Raw genomic sequence first — 20,785 nt, 5'->3', positions numbered from 1 at the left:
TTCAGGATTACGCTACCTCAGTATTCCGTGTTTGCACATTTAATTGCAGCAGCCGCGTGTTTAAGAGGAGGGCTCTGGGCACGGGCCCGTTTTTATGTACAAATTAAGCAATGGTAAAAGGTGTTCCCACACTGGTTGCCACAGAGCCTCGGGAAGCACGGGCTGAAGCCTAAAGCACATGGCCTGGGTTTAATTTGCAAGGCCACCGTACATCACATTGGGCTGTTGTCTTACACTGTTGTTGGTCACAGAGGGCCAGGGCTGAAAACACATAAGCCCTGCAAAACATGTGACTGCTGGTACATACATGCTACCGAATATACCTTTTAGTGGTTTGCCTCACCCTTTGGAACAGCGAGGGTCAGAGAAACATACATAGAGCAGTGGCTGCAGTAAAATCAATGAAATAGGAGCCAGTAAACGGGTAAGGCAGAGCCCTGACACCCCTGTTAACCATCTGCTACTGATGTCCACTATTTAAATGTTATCAAGCAATACAAAGCCCAGAGTTTGGCAACAGGGGAGGGTGCAGTGTACGTTTCCCTGACCTTGTGCCACGACCTCACACTGAATGACCAAAGAGTAGCTCAAGCTCTATTAACCAATAGCTGGCGTATCCGCTGGGACTAACTTTGTGGTCTGTTTTGTACGTGAAGTTTGACGTAAACTAAAACAAGTACTGACACTGTACACAGCACACTAAATGACCAGCCAGATAATATGAAATAGTTTACCCTAGTTTATCATTCTGTTGAAGGTTACCTGGCCGTTCTGCCCGTCAATCTGTCCCAGGAAATTGTGGGAAGAGGGCAATATTGTTTGATCTCAGGAAGCACAAAATTTCCCCTATCACGGTAATGCTCCTCTTACATTAGAGCACTGTATAGGCCTTGCATGTATCTTCACCAACAAGATCATCAAAGTGAGAAATTAAAACAATCTCTCCAATCACAAACCTTACACTGTGACTACCGATACTCCCAAAGTACTTGCAAGTATCTGGTCCATTTAGCCCATTAGATCTAATAGGGTTACCATTAGATCTAAAAATCTTTCAAAAGCTTCCAAAATATCTTACTATTGTCATGTCAACATCTTTTCCCTCCACGTGCTCAAATATCTGAGCCCCTTGCCTCAGCATAGAATTAGGGTGGTGAGCAAAGGAGCATTTGGTGCCTGGGAATTTGTTTCAAATGGTGCGTATTTAGTTGGTGGTGTTTTAATACATTTAGTGGTTTTCACTATCACAAATTTCCGGTTGTTTTATAGGAGTGGCTTCGAAGTAGTTTAAATGGCTTAGCAAGTTAGACTGTGTGCTTTATCCCTGCACTGCGCAAAGTAAGCACCTTGTTTCCCATCGTTTCTCACGCTGGTAGCGGTGCTACCAGTGGTGGTTTCTCTACATGGGCGTAGGGGCTCCGCCCCTTCACAAAGCGATCAAAAAAAGCAATCATTTTAAAATAAAAAAATAATTATAATACACTCTTGTAACTTTATACAACGTTATAAAACAGCCACTCACCAACACCAGTCCAGCATTAATGTTGCTCGACAAGTGAAGTGACGTGACTGACGTCACATGCTCACTTCAACTGCAGGCCCAAAGTGAGTCTATTTGCTGGGCTGATAATCTCACAGCCCTGAGGCCTGTGAGGTCATCAGCTCTGCAAAGACCCATCATCAAGGCCTGGTCTCCACCCACTGAGATGACGCAGAGGCCAAGTTAGCCCCAGGCGTTTTTATTCAAGCCCTGAAGCGCTTAGCCTCCACGTCAATCGGGGAGTGGAGAGCATTGTCACCCCACCCTTTCCCAACTTCCCAGAGGCAGAGGGCGTGGGTGGGACCTCTCACCCTGTGACGAGCTGGGAATTGGGAAAGGGTGTGGCTGTGGCAGGCGGCAATTTTTCACACAGTGCATCGAACGTATGATGGATTGAGTTGACTAATTTGACTGAAGAATCACTGAATGAAGGTATGTGACTTAGTGAATAATGAATATCAAATAATATAGCCATAAATGTCTCAACTAAATCAAGCGCTGATTGGTTCTCGTTTCGGTCTCCGTGCCGGCAGGATGTCCCTTTCTAGCAGTACGTCTTCAAAGTTTACTTGCAGACACTCTGCCCACCCAGTGACTTTTGTTTACTGTGCACTGAAGGCGCTGATGTGAGAGGGTGAGGGATAAAAACCTTTAGAGGAATTTATTATATGCAGTCAAAATGTATATTCATATATCTACACCGGAGGTAAATTGTCCGTTAATTAGCTTATTTTCGAAATGCTGTATTAACTATAATTATTGCTTACTTTGAAACGCTACAGCGGTGCTTTTCCGGTGGCAGCAATAGTATGTAACATCTCCCCTGTGTTCACCTTTTCTCTAACTCTGTGTAGCAAATGTGCCATTTTCACAGTTATTGTCTGTGTTTTTTTTTTTTGTCTACGGCTACGTTTTATTCGTTCTCTTCCCTGAAACCCTTTCCTGCAGTTGAGCGTTCCAGGCTGTGGCTCCTCTCTAATTTCCAGAGCACAATGGGATGTGCGCCAAGAGTCTATTTCTAAGTCTATTTCTATCTGGCGATGAGAGCTCTGCTATCTGTGCGTGACCTAACCCCGGGCCTTGCTCCTCTGAAAGCACTATAAAAAATAGGTATGGGCGAAAATCATTTAAAGTTAGACATGTAGTAGTCAGGTGTCAGTATTACTGTACTGCTAGAGCCTTCCCTAATCCTTCATGGGACAGATGGACTAGCTCAAATGGGTTCCTCACTCAGTGAAATTCCTGGTGAACCTTGTTGCCCCACCACTCAAATATGTCACCAGCCGCCACTGGGTGCTACCAGAAAAATGTCTTACACCCATTGCTCTTTCTACAGAAGCAATCTTGGCTGTGTGCGAATGCCTCCGTGGGATGGCGATACTGAGGGATTTATCCTTACCCCCTCCGAGTAAGAACTGGTGTGCATTCAACCTCTTTCCGCTTAGAATTCTCGGTTGCAACAATGATTACACTTCATTTTAATACTGGGTGACAACAATGGGCTCACGACGGCCAGGTTTAAGACAGGCTGTCACATAAATGGGTTTCAGCCCTCAGAAGTTTGGGTTTGGTACAGCATTTAGACTTGGCTATTCAGTGCAGTGCGTTTTCTTTTGAATGTTTCTTAGTTTTTCTTCTGATTGTTTTTTAGGAATTACCAACTCAATTGGCTGGGGATGTCGATTCATTTTGTGGTCCATTTTTTGGGGAATGTCTGGGGCCTAAGACGGTGTGGGCAGCCTGTTAAAAAACATATTCTGTGGTTTACGTTTCAGAATGTCGTCTCCAGTGGGGAGAGCACCCTGTTCGCCAGGTACTGAAGATGTGTTGTAGAAAGATAATACGAATATTGAATGGTTAGTCGCCACTTTATTATTACAAGTGATGAATATGTAGTGTTTTTTTCTTTTGTCTTTTTTAGTGACATTAGTGTGTTCTGTGCCCTGAGGAGAACCCCTTAGTTGTGTTTGACATTTGTATATGCCTATTGACAGTAAATCTCGGGTCCTTCACATTGTGCTCTCAGTACTCCAGTCCCCTCACTCAGCCAGTCCACTTCACAACATGCAGGGTTGAGGATGCGTCACTAGGTGGCGATAGAGAGTAGCAGCCTCTAGTATCACTAGAAAACTAATAAATAAGCTGTAAAGTGCAGAGACAGACTCACAGCACCCAGAGCGTTTTAGAATATTCCAAGCAAAGGGGGCAAGTAGATTGTTCCTTTATTGGGCATCAATTGTTTTGCGTGATACAATACATTCAGCACATGTTTCTGTCTGGCTGGTGGAGCCTTAGCGCTTCCTCACAGCATCTCACTTTTTAAGTCACTTTTCGATATTTGCTTTAGAATACAAGAAATGGTATCCTATACTCATCCTATGTCTGGGTTCAGTTTCTGTGCCGCAGTAGATAAACGTCTTCGTATTAAGAGTGATTTTCGATGAATTTCACAACACCAGGTTGCAGGAAAAGGGTTCCCCCCATTTAATCCCTCTGTGCATTTGCTTTCTGGCTATCCAGTTTTGGACTTTTTTCAGTGAGTGAGTCTCACCAGCTGAGTCTCACAGTAGATTCTATGGAAATCGACTGAATGGTAACCGCCATTGTACACCTTTTAAGATAAGGGCACTGCTGCTCAGGTAGGGTAATAGGCCTTCGGCAGGTTACATGCAAACTCATGAGCACACATCTGTGCATGTGTACTGGGCTGAGCATGTGAGATTATCATCTAGCTCAACCTTGTATCGAAGCACAGGTAGCATGTTACAGAAGAGACCTTCCGAGGCCTTAAGATTTGGGTGTGCATACATAGTGTAGATATAAGGTGATTACTGAAAAGGCTGTGTTGTCACTCCATTACTGCATCACACATTATGAGCGAAATCTGAACCACTGCACAGTTATGTCATACTTAAGCCTAGAGATACCAAGTAGGTAGCAATTTTAGGGTAAACAGGTACACCGAGAGCATATCCACTGTCACTTTTGTAATACCTCTATACTCCTTAAGTCACTTGAAGAATTATTATATTTCCCTGGCTCAAACATAATCTGATTCCAGGTCTCTGTCCCTTTTACTGGGTCAAGGTAATTACTTTGCTATTCAGCAGGAGGATCAAAGGCCTTTTCACACAACGACTAATCGAGTCATTTGACAGTGCGTATTCCAATTCCTGGGAAATGGAGGGATGGGGAGAAAATCTGCGTGTGCTAATTAACTCTTCACACTGCACCTGGCCTGGGCAAGCCTTAGCCCACAGTCACAAAGGAAAAAGGCCAGACCTCTGGTGCTAAAAACAGGAGGTGCTTCCATTTTGTGTTTTGGTGGGAAGGGATCAGGCAAAAGTGTCAGTTGAGGGGCAGGTCTAAAGCTTTCAGGGATGATCTTTCTACAGTCCACTTCGTCACCATATTTAAATGCTCCAGAAGGAGCTGTGGAGTGATGGTGTGGCACCCTCGGATTGGGCAGAGGTGCCCAACTTCCAAAACTTATTTGCGCTATATAAAAACCCCTGCACAAGGTAGAGGCCCTTCAGTACTCACTGGACCTTGACTGCAAAAGAATGCCCAGCTGGAAGGAGGAGCCACCTGACCCCACCAAGAAGATGAACTGAAAGACCTTGACTCCAACCAGCACCTAGGAGTGTCCTCCAGGGTCAGTGGCGCTGGTCACTGCAGAGGGATGAACCTGCTAGGGGAAGCACTGGAGGATTCCCCTGGATCTTCTGTGGGCAGGTCCTGCAGCTGAATGACCCCCATAAGGAGGGGGAGCCACTGACTCCACTGCTGACACACAGGTGCCTTGCAAGATGGCCAAAGCCACGGGGCTCGAGGAGTGCGTTAGGGAGGGTTCGCTGCTGGCGGGCTGCAGAAGAGCTGCTTAAGAAGCTTCAAAGTGAAGGCTGGTACCAGGAGCCTAGACAAAGTACAGGATTTAGAAGCAGGAAAATCAAACTTTAACAAGAAAAGCCTAGTTTAGATGTCAGGTGACTTCAAGAAACAACTCCTACCTCGTTCAAATCGGGCCAACAGTGCTGGAGAGACTGCAGAGAAAAGTCTGTTCTGAAACCAAGCGCATAGTGCTCCTTCAAAAAATTCAAAAATACCCTCATATGGGTCATGCTCCAGGCATCAGGGCAATTGCCTTCATTGTATTTGAATGAGGAGGCAGCTTGCGTGTGCCCCTTCCTCAAAGACGTCTTCAGCTCTTAGGACCCTATACACCGGGGCTTAATGCAAACTGTATTGTCTTAGGGTACCCCATCTCCTCAGGATAGAATAGGTTGGCGAGATTTTAGGGTGATGCACTCACCCCCCCATGTCAGTGTCTTGGGGAGGAGGCTCACCCTTCTCCAAGCCTCCCGTGTGGAGTCTGCATGGGGGGAATGGACGTGGTATCCTGCGTCTGCCTGCAAAGATGGGTGCTGCACATGTGGGCACCCAGCCAGGGCTGGAGGACCTTGGGGCTCCCCTGCAACCCCCAACAAATGGCCACACTGGGCATCTGGATCAAAAATTGAAACACAGGAGGCCACAGATATGAAAGAAAAAGCCTTTTCTGAAAGCAGCAAAGACATTCATTTTGTATGTGCTGCTGGCAGTCGAGTGGCGATTCTTAAGCCCTTGCTCGGGCCCAAAAATTTGCATATTTATGTAGTGTCCCAAGAAGGGTAGGAGCACCATCAACAGTTCAGAGGAGTGTTTTGGGGGGCAGCTGCAGGAAGTGTAGTAGACCCTCAAAAAGATTTGCTCAAAGTTTCCATGTCAGCCAGGGGGTTACATTCATGGCCCTGGAAGAAGCTTTCAGTGCTTCTACAGAGACTGAGGAGTGTAATGACTCCTGTTGGTTAGTCCTAAAGCTCCAGTGACAGCAGTGTAATATTGAAGGACTCAAATCTACATGTTGTTAAATCAGCAATGCTTTATTGAACATCTCACATGAACAGTGGGTCACAATACATAATGATGAATGTCAGTAGGAGATTGCGTCATCTGAGGATGTTATTAAAGTTCTTAGCAGTAAGGTTAAATTACATTTTCAATTTTTACAACTGTTGAGACACCATGAGGAAGCCAGTAGTCCTGCATTTTTACAGGATTTCTGTGAGGTATGGTTTGAGGGTGTCACCAAAGGTATTTCCATCTACCTAATTGAAGATATTTGTAAATTAATGTATAGTATTCAGTAGTGTGTGTGCAATGAAGTACTTTTCCTTTTCAGAAAAAAAGTAATTACTGGGCAATTATTTATTTGGAGTTTCATAACAGCAAGCTGGGGTGCAGTCCAGTGCTACAATGGGATACTTGGTTCCCAGTAAAGAGAAAGTTACAGACTTGTTACTTGTGAAGTACTCACATCCTTCGCAATACCATACTTTCTTACAAGCTATAGTATTATTTCTCTCTCCATGAACAAAGTACTTGCAAAATAAAAAAGATTAATGTTGACATTCTCAATTCTAAATTCATCACTAATCTCAGTTAGCATAACACTCCGACTGTGTGTAGGAGGATTTTAGTCAGTGTAAAAGTGTATTAAAAAATGTATGGCAACTGTGATCTGCAGGGAAATTGTGTGATGTGGTTAGTAACCTTGTGGGCAGGTTTGTGTATTGGTAGGGCTACAATGCCCCCGCTTGCGACAGAAAGCACTGGAATATGTAAGTTACTACTTTAAAATTACATTAAGCACAGTATAACATAGACCGACGTTACTCAAAGTACGGCCCGCGGGCCGCCAGCGGCCCCACAGACCTACCTTGGCGGCCCGCGAGCCGTGAACTTTGGCCCATAAAAGCTTTTCAACCGGACCAATTTGATGGGGCCTGTATTCGGAAACGAGATGTTGTCCAACAACAGTAAACAATCAAAAATACTACCTTCACCACATCAAATATAGCAATCATGCCATAGCATTTAGTGCATGCAGTGCAACAAACATCTCATCCAATCAACACTACACCAAAATGCCAAAAGTACAAATCCACACACCTCAAAGGTAAAACACTCCAAAGTGGCTCAGCCACCAACCCGCACAGCAGTGCTCCTGCAAACCAAAAGAACCTTCACAATCCAATGACCAACAGACTTTTCATATAAAGGCAGATTTGCTTCTCCTTAAATCTACTGAAACGTAAATTACAACGGTACAATGACAACTTTGATATGAGCCAGCAGAATAAGTTAATTCCAGATACTTTACAACTTGACTTACTCTGGAGTACATCAAAGGAGAACTCCATTCATTTTTAACTTGAACTCATTTGGTACAGAGCCTCCACATGCTCTATCTGCAGATTTTGAGATAGATATATTATTTTTAAGTCAAACCTATTAGAAAGCGCAAGCTGTCTATATGCAAAAACCTAATGTCAGCATTAAAGTCGGCCCATTTCTTATGATTGATGGACTTTATTATTGCTTTCATTAACTTGCCTCTTACTGAATGGCTTGCCTTATCCATCTCATGTTTGTCCCTGGAATTAAGGAGCTTCATCTGTGTCCTTACCCTGCTCACTTTTAGGGAAATACTTTCTTTTTGCTAAAGAATGTTCATGTTTTTTTCCAGCTGTCTCCCTCATTTGCTTCTCTCCTCCTGCTGCATGTTGCTCTCTCTCTCTCATCCGCTTTCTTATTCTCTCCCATTCTGCTCTCTCTCATTTCTTTTTTGCCTAAGCCCTCCTCAAGTGCATTTGCTTAGTAGATGTCACCCTTGGGTGCTTCCCTCCCCCTCAGCGTTGCTCTGTCTCGTTTGTGTTCTTCTAACCTCCTGCACTGCTCCGTCTCTTCCATGTGCTTCTCTATCCCCACTCAGTGCTCTGTGTTGTTCTTTTTTGCCATGTGCCTCTGCAGTGTTCTCTTACTGTTGTGCTTCTCCTCACTCTCCATGTGTTATTCCCACCCCTTCTTTCTCTACTTACCCTCCTCCATTACCCCCACCTGCTTGTTAAATAAACAATTAAAGCAAATGGCAGATGGCGCTGTGTGTGTTACTGGGATAGGGGAGAGTGCTGATGGCGCTGTGTGCAGATGGCGCTGTGTGTGTTACTGGGGTAGGGGAGAGTGCTGATGGCGCTGTGTGCAGATGGCGCTGTGTGTGTTACAGGGGTAGGGGAGAGTGCTGATGGCGCTGTGTGCAGATGGCGCTGTGTGTGTTACTGGGGTAGGGGAGAGTGCTGATGGCGCTGTGTGCAGATGGCGCTGTGTGTGTTACTGGGGTAGGTGTGAGTGCTGATGGCGCTGTGTGCAGATGGCGCTGTGTGTGTTACTGGGGTAGGGAGGAGAGCAGATGGCGCTGTGTGCAGATGGCGCAGTGTGTGGGGTAGGGGTGAGAGCAGATGGCGCTGTGTGCAGATGGCGCTGTGTGTGTTACAATGTTTTGAAAAAGGGGGCGGGGTGGTTGTTCCCCCTCTAAGCCCCGCCCCCTCCAAGCTCCCCCCGCCCCCGCTGTCACTTCAGTGCAGCCCTCGGCAGCAAACCATACTGCAATTTTGGCCCCCGAGAAAAAGTTTGTGAGTACCACTGACATAGACTGTCGCAAAACGCACAGAAAGATTAAGGTTCAAAATAAACAAGTGCTTGCAAAATATATATATTTAGTAATATGCAACCAGACTGTACCTAGTGCAAGCATTTTCATAGGTATCAATTGAAAGCATTTGCTTCAGATCTCAACTGGCAACACTCTTGCATTACTTCTCAAAAAGTATATATCTTTGTCATTAATCTTCAAGAGACTGATCAATGAAAAGCAATACTGGCTCCCAAGTAGCCTTTACATTTGCTGATTAACCAATTTCACACATTTTTATGTTGTTCCAAAAGCTAGCACCTTGGAGAGAAGGCTTGTTTCTTCTTTAGCTTTTTGTTCCGCATTTAGCTCCACAGCACAGGAGACCCCTTCCCTTTCCACTGAGTCATCTCAACTGTTGACATTAACTGTTCCAGATCCTATTGGCATTACCCTTTGCAGACTGTTTTGTTTTATTTAACAAAAAGCAGGGGAACTATTTTGTTAAATTAAACAAGAATAATTTGTTAAATTAAAAAAACATATAGTATTCTCCAGAGATCCCGCTCACTTCGACCTCCCGATTTTTTGGTATTCTACATACAAAATGTATTCTGGTGTGCCACAATATGGCCTAAAGTGATCATGGAATTCAAAAAGACAATCCGTGGAGTTGCCAGGACCTCATCCAACTGTAAAAGGCATCTTACAAGTATGTGATTTGCAATTCAGGTTTCCTTAGTTAGGCTTCCTCATTTAAGCTTACTTAATGGAAAATGAGGATAAAATGCTGATCCTGTCAATCTTCAAAGTGGCCATTCATTGAGACGTGAATAAATGAAGCCCAAAGCTAACTCAGTAATATGTTGAAAATCTTGCAAAGGGTTAATAATACTGAGGTAATTCCGCCACTGGCCTTCCCGCTGCAAGAGAACAGGAACCTCAGTCAGTTAAGAAAAGCCAGAAGTATGTATCCAGAGACTATATTTTCAATCCCCTATTACCATTCACAACAGATTGTATATTCACAAACTGGTTTATGATGCTCCACTAAGAAGTAGCATCTGGAATGGAGAAGGTGGGGTCTCACCTGGAAAGCTGAGATGACTTCCTCTTCAGACAACCTCTTAGCCCAGGTTAACAGTGGGCAGACCCCTACTATGGAAAAACATCATCTCCCTGAGCTCATCTTTGAATTAGTCGCCCTTGTTAGACCCACACAAAGCAGCAAATGTCCCTGGTCATAAGCATTCAAAGACCCTCCATCCCCATTCAAAGTGTGTTTTTGAAAACAATAGTCTGAAAAATGAGTTCAACTTCAGGACCATCTGGAGAGACTATGGCTCCTAGTTACAAGTCAATGACGCGGTGTGGTGCCACAGCCAGCTGTGGCACCGCGCTGCACCATTAGAAAGGCGCAGGGATGGGTTGTATTTACAGCAATACAAAGCATCCCTGTACCTTCCTCTGCAATGGCACACAATTGGCTGCCCAGAGCCAATGCAGGCACCCTTGCACTATTTGGCAAGGGTGCCTGCATTGCAGGGATGATTGTTTATGTGCAGGAAGGGACACCTTCCTGCATATAAACAATCATTAATGGTGTTTTCCTCATTCTATGTATGCTGCAGAATTTCTTGTCTTCGACCCACTTTTACGAGTTTTACCTGAGGTGGCGTAGGAATCTGATGCATTCCCATGTTTACAAGACCTTGTAAATCGGGGAATGCATCAGATTCCATGGGTGTGCATGGGATCACCCAAAGCAACACCCACTGAATGCCTCTTTCACGCAGTTATGCTTGAAAGGGGGCCATATTTACAAGGCCATGAAAATCCACGCAAGGTAGCTTTACGTGGCCTTGTAAACATGTGCAGGCACACTGCGCTGCCAGAGCGTCACATAAGTGATGCTCTGTCGACATTGTTGTGCCGCAGGGGCCTTACAAGTATGGCTCTTTGTGTGTTGGCGTAACTGGTGAGACTAGAAACCAACCCACAGTACAGATCCCTCTATGGTGAGCCGAGAGTGGCACTTATATTGTACTGGATGAGGGTGATGTGGTTCTTCTTATACTTATTGTTCTCGCCACCTTCTTTAAAGCCTTCTCTTATAACGTGAATCCTGTGTCCTGACTTAGTGGCATTAGTGACCAGGGTCAAAAAACTGCATCTGTTCTTCCTCTTCAACAGATCACTAAAGGAGGAAGCAACATTCTTCTGCTCTGCTTCTGCCCTGGCCTCCCAGTTGATTCCTCAAGTAAATGCTCCCTCCCTGATGGTGACGTGTTTGTGAGACGTAAATGTTATCTGTGAGTGCGAAGTAATGTTCCATTCGGAGGGACGTAGCCATCGATTGCGCATGGGGTGCAATGGCACAGGAGTGCAGGCACTTTTGAGGGGCCATCTGCACTGTAATTTCGAATGTATTTATGTACCAAACCAAGGGTGGGTGGGCTGGTTTCCTTGCTTGCATTGTTGCCTGTGACTCCCTTGCTACGTTACTGTCCATATGTACACAGGTGACATTCGGTTATCTATCACACTGCCTTGCAATGAATATTACTGATACTAGTCCAAGCTCATTGACTTTGTTGACATCAAATCCTGGATGAGAAGCAGTAGATGTGATGTGACTGGTGGTAACAGTAAGCCATCAGTGGGTCAGAATGACTTGCTAACAGAAGTAATGCTTTGCATTAAATCTCCAGTGCTTGAGTTTGACAATCAGCCTGGGCAAGAAATGTCACATCAGCCTCAAAAGCAATACCATACTCAAATCATACGTCTATCAACTGGACCCCGTGAGGAAGGTGTTTCATTACCTCAGTGAAGACGCCTCTTTTGCATATACTCAGAAAGTATGACCATATCACCCCAGTATAAAAACACTTTGCAATGGTAACAAATTAGAGTCTGTGACCTGGCCGGGATGCTTTACATTAAAAACAATACTCAAACCAATTGTGTTCAAGCCTACAAGACTATTCATAATGTGGCATCCATGCAAAAATTAACAGCCAACAAAGAGTGCTTCACCGCCCGGAAACAGTAAGGCCTGTATTTATATTTTTTTACAATTGTATTTTGTAAGTTTGTGCCGCTTGTGCGTCAAAAAATGACGCAAACGCGGCACTTACAAAGTATGAATACAGGCCTAAATGTGTAAAAGTGACGCAGGTCCTGAAAACGTTCTTATCAGATAAATGAACAGCTTCTCAGCTTTCCTCAATGACTTCAAGAACACCACTTCCAAACGTTGCACCCGGTACCAGTTTCCTTGTAGCCAAGTCTTTTGTTGACAGTGACCACCGCCTGGGTCATAACCTGTAGCTACCCAGTAGTCCAGCTGGTTAGCAACACCACACAGCGTTTGGATATCATCAGGTCTGGACAGGGAAGTGTCTGTTGAGATAAAGTAACAGTCTCCGTGGAGAGACGTCTTCTCCAGGGCAGGAAGCTGACTTCTTGGGGTGTCCTGGGTAGAAGCCAGAAGCAGCTCTACGCGTACACAGTCTCTCAGGGCCCTGCTTCCCATGTGCCACTAGCACCGCAGGGAAGACACATGGCAGATGCAGAGGTAAGACACTACGGCAGTACTCGAGTGGGCGTGGCATCCCACCCAGCTCTGCGGTGGAGTCAAGAAAGCGTTACTTAGAGCCCAGTGCCAAGATGGAAGCCAATTTACATTACAAATGTTCATCAGGGGTAAGAGCAACCAGGGATGATGTTGACATAGACTTGATACTGACTTTCATCCGGTTACCTATCTGTGAGTCGGTATCTGTGACGAACTTAAGTTAAATTACTCCGTTTGACAGTCGCCGTTATGGAGGGGCCCGCGGGAAGCAAGAGCAACGCTCTAGTCTTCCCGTGGGTCATTTCGGGAAAGGAAGTGACGGCGAGGGACAGGGATTGGGGAAAAGGTAAGTGGGGGCGGGTCTAGGGGGAGGAAATAAAAGGGGTTGGGGGTGGAGGGACCGGCCTCTTTGCCGCGATTCCCTCGCGCGTTTTAATTTGGAGAGGCCGGTCCCTGGGGCTCTCCACTGCGGGTTTCTTTTGAAGTGCAGGTAGGGCGGGGAAGGGGTATGCGGGTATCTCCACTTGGGCAGTATTTATGTAGGCCGGGGCGCGCGTTTAGCCCGCGCGCCCCTCCCCCCCCCTCCTCTCATCTTTCACAATTACGAGGGGCGGCCATACGCTCCTTTTCGAGCGGCCAACCCCCCCCTCCCCCCCTTTCACAGGAATCAGGGCACGCGTTTGCTGGCCGGCCGGCCGCGCTAACAGGTGGCTGGTTTTTAAGCCACTGACGGCCCCTGGGGGCCCCGCCAGCAGGCCTTTTTGTTTTATAGGCCCAACATATCCTTGATTGAGCAGCGGCCAGATTGTGCTGGCCCTGACCACGTGGGGGCCTAATATAGTATAAAAAAAAAATAATAAAAAAAAAAAAAAGGAAATAGGAAGAAATAAATAGAAATAAAAATATATATATATATATAATTCTATGCGATAGACTCGGGTTTGGCTACTACAATTATCCAGGTGGGGAGCCTCACATCATTCAGTGGGGGCCCCCGCCGCCTGCCCTTAAGGCACAATTAAGTGATTTAGGGACAATACAGCCCCCCCCAAAAAAAAAAAAAAAATATATATATATATATATATATATATATATATATAATAATTACAATTTCATACAAGGAGGTTATCACACAAGGCAAAACCAACGCACTATAGGGACCCCCCCCCCCCCTTGCCAGGACCCCCGCAGGACCCCACGGGAGGCGCCAGGTCACGCAGGGCCCACATATCCTTTCTCAGCACGCCCTTTGTGGCCTGCAGCAGGGGGGTACAGGCAGGTTAGGAACTACGCCCTGGGGATTTTTGTCTTTACCTAAGGCCGGAGCGGTAGCTGGGTATGGGTTTCGGAGCCAAAGGGGATAAGAAGGCAGGGAGGATGGTGGTTTAGGCAGCGCGATGGGAGCCAGTGGCGCATACGGCCATGCGGCGCGCGGAAGGTCAATGCCAACGCAAGAGGTTGGCAGAAGGAAGGCGATACCAACGGGACGCAATACGGCCCCGGCACGTTGGTCAGAAGCGCTAGAGGGGTCTCCGGCGGTCTTCTCTACTCCGCAGGATCGGGGACAACACAGAGATGGCAGGCGCCATGTGGGTCACAATGACATGTCTAATAACTACATGATGAGGAGTGGGAGTGTTGGAAAACGGATGGATGTGTGTGAAGAGGTTTGTGTGGGAACTTGACTATGAAGAGGATCTGGAAGAATGGGAAGTGGGGGAGATCAAGGAAACAGAGGTTCACATCACAAGGGGGAGGGGAAGAGGACGCAGGAGCGGCGCAACCCCTCTCTCCGTTTCTATTTTTCAGGAGCGGGACAACAGCAGTGGTCCACAGGAAAGAAGGCAAGAACAAGCACGGGGCCGAAAGGTTTCGCGGCCGGGGGCTGCACATGGCAGAGGTAAAGGGCAATGGTGGTCGGTTTGGGGGACGGTGCAAAAGGGGACGACACTCCAATTTACAAGTCGGTGGGGGTAGGAGAAGGTTCGATATTTGACACGCTAACAGGTAAAGATAAGAAAGGCGGGGAAAAAGGCACAGAGCTGCAAGCCAGAGGTACAACTTAGGGGGGACAAGGCAGCGGAGAGAAGTCAGGCACAGAAGAAAAGGAAGGGGGAGAACACAAGAGGAGGCTACCCTAGATGGGTCTGGCTATGCCATTGGGCCCACACATAGTGGAGAAAACAAGGCCAGAATATGGAGACACGAGTACGTAGACGTTTTTTAAAACTGTTACATAGGGACATACAAGCCACAGAAGGGTCTACGGAAGAGGAATGGGAGTTGGCCACTAGGCCGAGGGTGCCAATTAATATGGACAATGGGACATCAGCGTTTAATTTTGCAAGCATTTATTGCAAGAAATACCCGGACAGGGCTATAGCGCTATTTAAATACATGGACATCATTAGGAAAGTGCAGATGCATTTTGGGGGTTCAGAGCTGGAATGAGCATTAACCCAGATGAGCCATGGGGGGACGTAGACCCAGAATTATGGAGGCAGTGGACGGTATCATCGCAATCCGCAGCAGCGACACATACGGCCAGGGGGTTACCAGTGGTATATAAGCCGTTTCAGGCACGTCCAGCCCCGGGGTGGGGGGGGACAAAGAACAACATTTAACACTACAGGAGTGTGCGGGAATTTCAACAAGGGTTTTCTGCTCCAGACAACATTGTAAAAATGAAACACGACTGCTCCAAGTGCGGGGGTTGTCACCAGGTTACGCAATGTTTTTCACTCTACAGTCCCTCCGTACAACGGAGGCCGGCAAAAGGGGAGGGACACAGGGCGCTACTGATCCAAAAGGGGCCTACGCCAGTGTAGGTTAGTTTTTATCTTACCAGGGCTGCGTATATACACGGATAGGGCAGCTGCCTTGAGTTAGCAGAAGGGTTTCAAGAAGGTTTCAGGGTCAGTGACCACGGCCCACGGGTGAGACACTGGGCAGACAACTGGCGGTTGGCAAGGAATTACCGCAGGTGGTAAGGAAAAAGCTGGACAAGGAACGGTCATTGGGCAGAATTGCGGGCCCGTTTTTTATGAGTGGCCAAGTCAGATTTTGATGATATCCCCGCTGGGAGTCGTGCCGAAGAAGGCCCCGGGTGAAATCAGGTTGATACATCACCTCTCATGGCCGGAGGGCACATCTGTGGACGATTTCATGGCAGCGGAAGACACCAGACTGGTGTATGCATATGTGGATGATGCCATAAAATAAATAAATAAATAAAAAAAAAAAAATAAAAAAAAAAACAATTGGTCAGGGCGTGCGGCCATGCGGCAGAAATGGAAAATGCGATATGCAATCAGCTTTCAGGTTATGGCCGATACACCCAGGGGAGTTTTGAATTGTTGGGAATGCAGCTTGAAGGGGCAGTCTATGTGGACAGGGTCCTGCCCAGAGGTTGCGCGATCTCATGCGCGTTGTTCGAAGCTTTTAGCACCTACATGCAGTGGGTCTCTGTCAAGAGTAGTGGGCATTATGCGGTGACCCATTATTTGGATGACTTCCTTTGCGGGAAGGAAGGGTTCGTGGGGAGTGCCGGACGGCTCTGGAAGACTTTCAGGATATGGCACAGCAGATGGGACTGCCGTAGGCATCCAGAAAGACCAAAGGCCCCTCATAGGTTCTCACCTTTCTGGGTAGGGATTTAAGACTCCAGTATAATGATGGCCAGATTACCGGCACAGACAGTAACGGAGATCCTGTTTTTCTTGGTCACATTGATAGGAAGTACGAAAAATCGATTTGAGACAACCCAGAAGGGGTTGGGGTACCTTAACTTTGCTTGTAGGACAGTTAAAGGGGGGGGGGGACGTTTTGCAGGTAATTAGGGTGTACATGTCAGGTGCAGTTTTGCCACACCACAGAATAAGTGGGTCAAGGGGACTCGGAGGATGTTAAGGTGGGAAATATTTCTGAAACAATTAATTGGGGTATCCAGGTGGTTCTGGGAAGAAGAGACAGTATGGCAGGTGCAGATATTTTCAGATGCGGCAGGAGCGCATGGTTTTAGTGATTTTAGGGGATGGCAGATGGTGCCCGGAGGCGTGGCCAGCAATTTTGGTGACAACTAAGGAGGAGCATTGCTTTGCTGGAAATTACTTTTTCCTTTCTGGTGGACATGGCAGTATGGGGGGCGCGAGTTAGCAATTAGGACAGTTTTCTTCAGAACCAACAACATGGCTGTCGTGGATTTAGGAACGGACAGAAAGCAAGGGATGTGAAGGTTTTTGCGCTGGTTGCGCTGATTCAGGTTGCAGGGCTTATCTCTGAATTGTGATCTTTAAAGCTGTCCCTATACCAGGAGTTGTCAACGAGATTGCGGTTTCCCTGTCCGTGCACAGTGGCAGCGTTTTTGCAACCGAGCGGCAGGAACGGAGCAGACCAAGACAGGGGTCCCCGGCAGACAATTGGGAATGGGGGGTATGATGATCACGGGTGGGCGGAGATGTTTTTTAGCGGACTCCACTCGGCAAAGTTACCGGCTGTCCTGGTTGGGGTTTTTTCCAGTTTTTTGAGCAGCTACAGGAAAGTTTTTGTCAGAATTAGAGCGGTGGGGGGTAGAACGGCCAGGGAACCCTTTGATTTGAGTCGTTACTAGAGTTGTTACACGAATTGCCGGTATGTTGCGCAGATGAATACGAGCCAGCACTTTTTCCGCTTCGGAAGGGTGGATGTTTTGGAGCTTTTAGTCAACCCTCACAGTTGTCAAATAAGGCAGCCGGGGTTTTTGTGCACAGATCAAGGTCCAAGCTCACTAGTTTTCAGCTCTTACGAGTGTTGAGGATGGCTTTGGGACGTGTGGGCCGCCGGGCCATGGTTTTTTCGGCACGCATTTGTTTAGGATTGGGGCAGCTACGGCCGCAGCGCATTTGGGTTGGGACTGGGAAAAAGATCAAGGCGAGACTCCGCTAGCGATCAAGGTGTTGTGAACTTTAAGTTAAGACCCGAAAGGTGGGGCGATACAGTTGGAAGGGTTTTTTAGAAGGGGTGGGGGGTTTGTTCTGTCAAAAAACACAGGTTACAGTTATTTTTCCATTGCAGGAGATGCGTTTGGTCCATCACAGAGCAAGATGGTTACATGGCTGGTCGGCCATTCATTGGTCCACTGGGCAGCGAGGTTCGCGGAGAAAACAGATATATGATTGGGTCCTGGGACTATCCAGCAGGCGGCACAAGGTGCTATGGTGGGAAAAGAGCAGAAGGCGGTGGGGTAACCTGTTTCCTTTCATCACTGCTAATTTATTGAACTGGGGATGTTGCGGATGTTGTTAATCATACATTTGGAGGGGATGGCTTTGTGAAATTGTCAGAACTCACGTTACTGCAACACATGCAGAGGGATTTGGAGATTCTCAAGCAAAAATGGCATGGTACATACTTGGGTGGACAGAATTTGTTCCACGTAGAGGGTGGAAAGGGGCAGTTAAGTATGGAGCCATGGAGCGGGCTCAAAGGAGTAAAGGTTTTTGCTGGGCGCAAAAAAAAAATAAAAAATTTATGAAACACGAGAACATTACAGAGCAGGAGGTTGCACTTTTCAGAAACGATGGTTTCACCTGTCCACAATGGGAAACGCATAATATTTGACAGATCTGAGATTGCTGGTGGAAGATTTGGGGGGAGAAAATTTGTGGATTACAAACAAGAAATGAGAAGCACTGGGTCGCAGTAGCGTGGCCTTTGTGGGGTGGGGCAGCAAAACGCCAAATGGGTTTGTGCTGGTTGGCAGTAGATGGGGGAGGGTGGTGAGTCAGATGCGGGCTTGGCCACCCTTCCAGGGAATAAACAAGCAGGTGAAGGCTCTGAGTGGGGGTACGCACGAACCAAATGGGGCATGAAAGGAAAAGGGGAGTGCGTAGGGGAATGGAAACGAGATAAAGGTTTTGAAGGAGAAGGATGAGCGAGGAGAGGTTAATAGGAGGGCGTTATTAAAGTTACGGTTACGTTTGAAAGTTAATGGTTATGTTACTTATGCAATCCTGTCCTAATAAATGACCTTTTACACTAAAACAGCTGTCACTGAATTATTTCCCGATGGAGGGGCCCGCGGGAAGCAAGAGCAACGCTCTAGTCTTCCCGCGGGTCATTTCGGGAAAGGAAGTGACGGCGAGGGACAGGGATTGGGGAAAAGGTAAGTGGGGGCGGGTCTAGGGGGAGGAAATAAAAGGGGTTGGGGGTGGAGGGACCGGCCTCTTTGCCGCGATTCCCTCGCGCGTTTTAATTTGGCCTCCCACCCACCCGGCAATTGGAAGAGCGATTGGAAGGACGGAAGTTAGAATCGAATAGCAAGGAAGGGAGGGAAATTGTCAGTTAGGGCAGGTTGCAGGGGTGAGCGAGCAGTAGATGGGGGAGGGTGGTGAGTCACATGCGGGCTTGGCCACCCTTCCAGGGAATAAACAAGCAGGTGAAGGCTCTGAGTGGGGGTACGCACGGAACCAAATGGGGCATGAAAGGAAAAGGGGAGTGCGTAGGGGAATGGAAACGAGATAAGGGTTTTGAAGGAGAAGGATGAGCGAGGAGAGGTTAATAGGAGGGCGTTATTAAAGTTACGGTTACGTTTGAAAGTTAATGGTTATGTTACTTATGCAATCCTGTCCTAATAAATGACCTTTTACACTAAAACAGCTGTCACTGAATTATTTCCCGAGTGGTGTTACTTGAGCCAGTAAGCGGTACATGACGAAACAATCACAGACTCGGTTTCAGGACAGAGTTATTCAGTCCAATAACTCTGGACACTGTACCTTGTTACCATTGGTTTCTTCTTGACTGATTTCTGGGTAGAGTCGCTCGGGCAACAGAAGTAATCATGATGGTGCTTGAGCCAACCAATCACGTACGTCTAATTTTGAATCAGGCACAATATGAGCCAGCCAAATGCGTAGACTGAGACAGTAAACATACTACTGATGCTGCCGGTTTCTATTTTTAGATGCGGTCGGGCCCTCTGCCAACACGACTTCATAATTAGCAGGAGGGGGAGCGTTGTTAGTACAGACCGAATGAGAGCTAGCTGTGACGAGTACAAGGAGGTCGGAGTCCGAATGTACCTGCAAGTCATAAATAACAATGTATTCTACCAATCCCCGCCTCAAGAGCCTCTCTCTTGCAGACTAGAAAACCCCAGCACCTTTCCAGTCTTATTGTGTGCAGATGATTGCGCGTCCGGTTTCCAGTTTACTAATTTGCGTGTATGAAGTGCTCTTCCACTTGTTCGCTCCAAAATGAAAAGCAACAGAATATTTAATTAAAGAGCCACACGCTAGGATTTGCATTTCCGGGCAGACAATTGGTCAAGTAAAGTTCCTGTTTTTTTACACTATTAGGCATGCAAGGTAACCCTCTCTATTTCTAGGGGTGAATCCAAGGTTTTTCATCTATGAACGATGCTTTACATCTTTAAAAAAAAAAAAAAACATGCATCTTAAAATGTTCATTACCCAATACAAGTAAGTATACAAATACAGTTCTTCCCACTTCTAGCCTCAAACTCTTTCTTGCGTTGGCATTAGTGAAGGAATTTAAATGGCATGACACCGTATCTCTGTTCTCAGACACACATCCGCCACTGGCACGCAAACCAGCTGAATTGTCAGGGACAACACAAGTCAACAGCGGAATACACTCTGAAAAGAGAAAATGCTAACAGTCCATTCGGGGCCAACAAGACTCTCCATGGGGTTTGACTCACCTGAGAGTAAATTACCTTCATTACTGCCTGGCAGGTACCAAACTCATAGAGAAATCACATTCAGGTAAAGTAAACACCACTTACAGCAGGCTTGGCTCTGTGGTCCAGATTTTCTCCATAGCATCGCCGCTACTGTCGTCAGTCCTGCCGCGTGCTCCTAACACTAATCTGGATTTACATCATTCACTTGCAGCCGCCTCCCTAATCCGGGAATGGGGGATGAGACGAGTCTGCTGGGGTGTGTAGTCGTCAAGGGTATGGATAGCATCTTACCTGAAGGAAATAAAAGGACAGATCACTACGTTTCCCATAAACCCTTTAATGGCTCTATTAGCCTACTTTGAGTGTTTTTCAGGGCCTCTGCATCAACTCTAAACTAATTACTGTGATTTCTGAGACATTCTCAGAGAATCCACTTAACAGTTGGAAAAGATACACACATATATATACATA

General features: G+C 46.7%; 1 protein-coding gene across 2 annotated transcripts in view; it reads right to left on the bottom strand.

Moving 5' to 3' along the window:
* The window catches only part of ARL13A (ARF like GTPase 13A), a 253,452-nt gene extending 232,969 nt beyond the window's left edge, over positions 1-20,483 (bottom strand). The window contains exon 1 of one of the 2 annotated variants that reach the window (XM_069213306.1): positions 20,417-20,483. In XM_069213306.1, coding sequence (XP_069069407.1) covers positions 20,417-20,451 — 35 coding nt within the window. In that variant the 5' untranslated portion in view covers positions 20,452-20,483. The other variant, XM_069213316.1, reaches the window with a different exon arrangement.
* Positions 20,484-20,785: the final 302 nt, after the last annotated feature.

This window comes from Pleurodeles waltl, chromosome 2_1 (assembly GCF_031143425.1).
Source record: "Pleurodeles waltl isolate 20211129_DDA chromosome 2_1, aPleWal1.hap1.20221129, whole genome shotgun sequence".
Classification (NCBI taxonomy): Eukaryota; Metazoa; Chordata; class Amphibia; order Caudata; family Salamandridae; genus Pleurodeles; species Pleurodeles waltl.
This window is presented reverse-complemented; position numbering and strand designations above follow the sequence as displayed.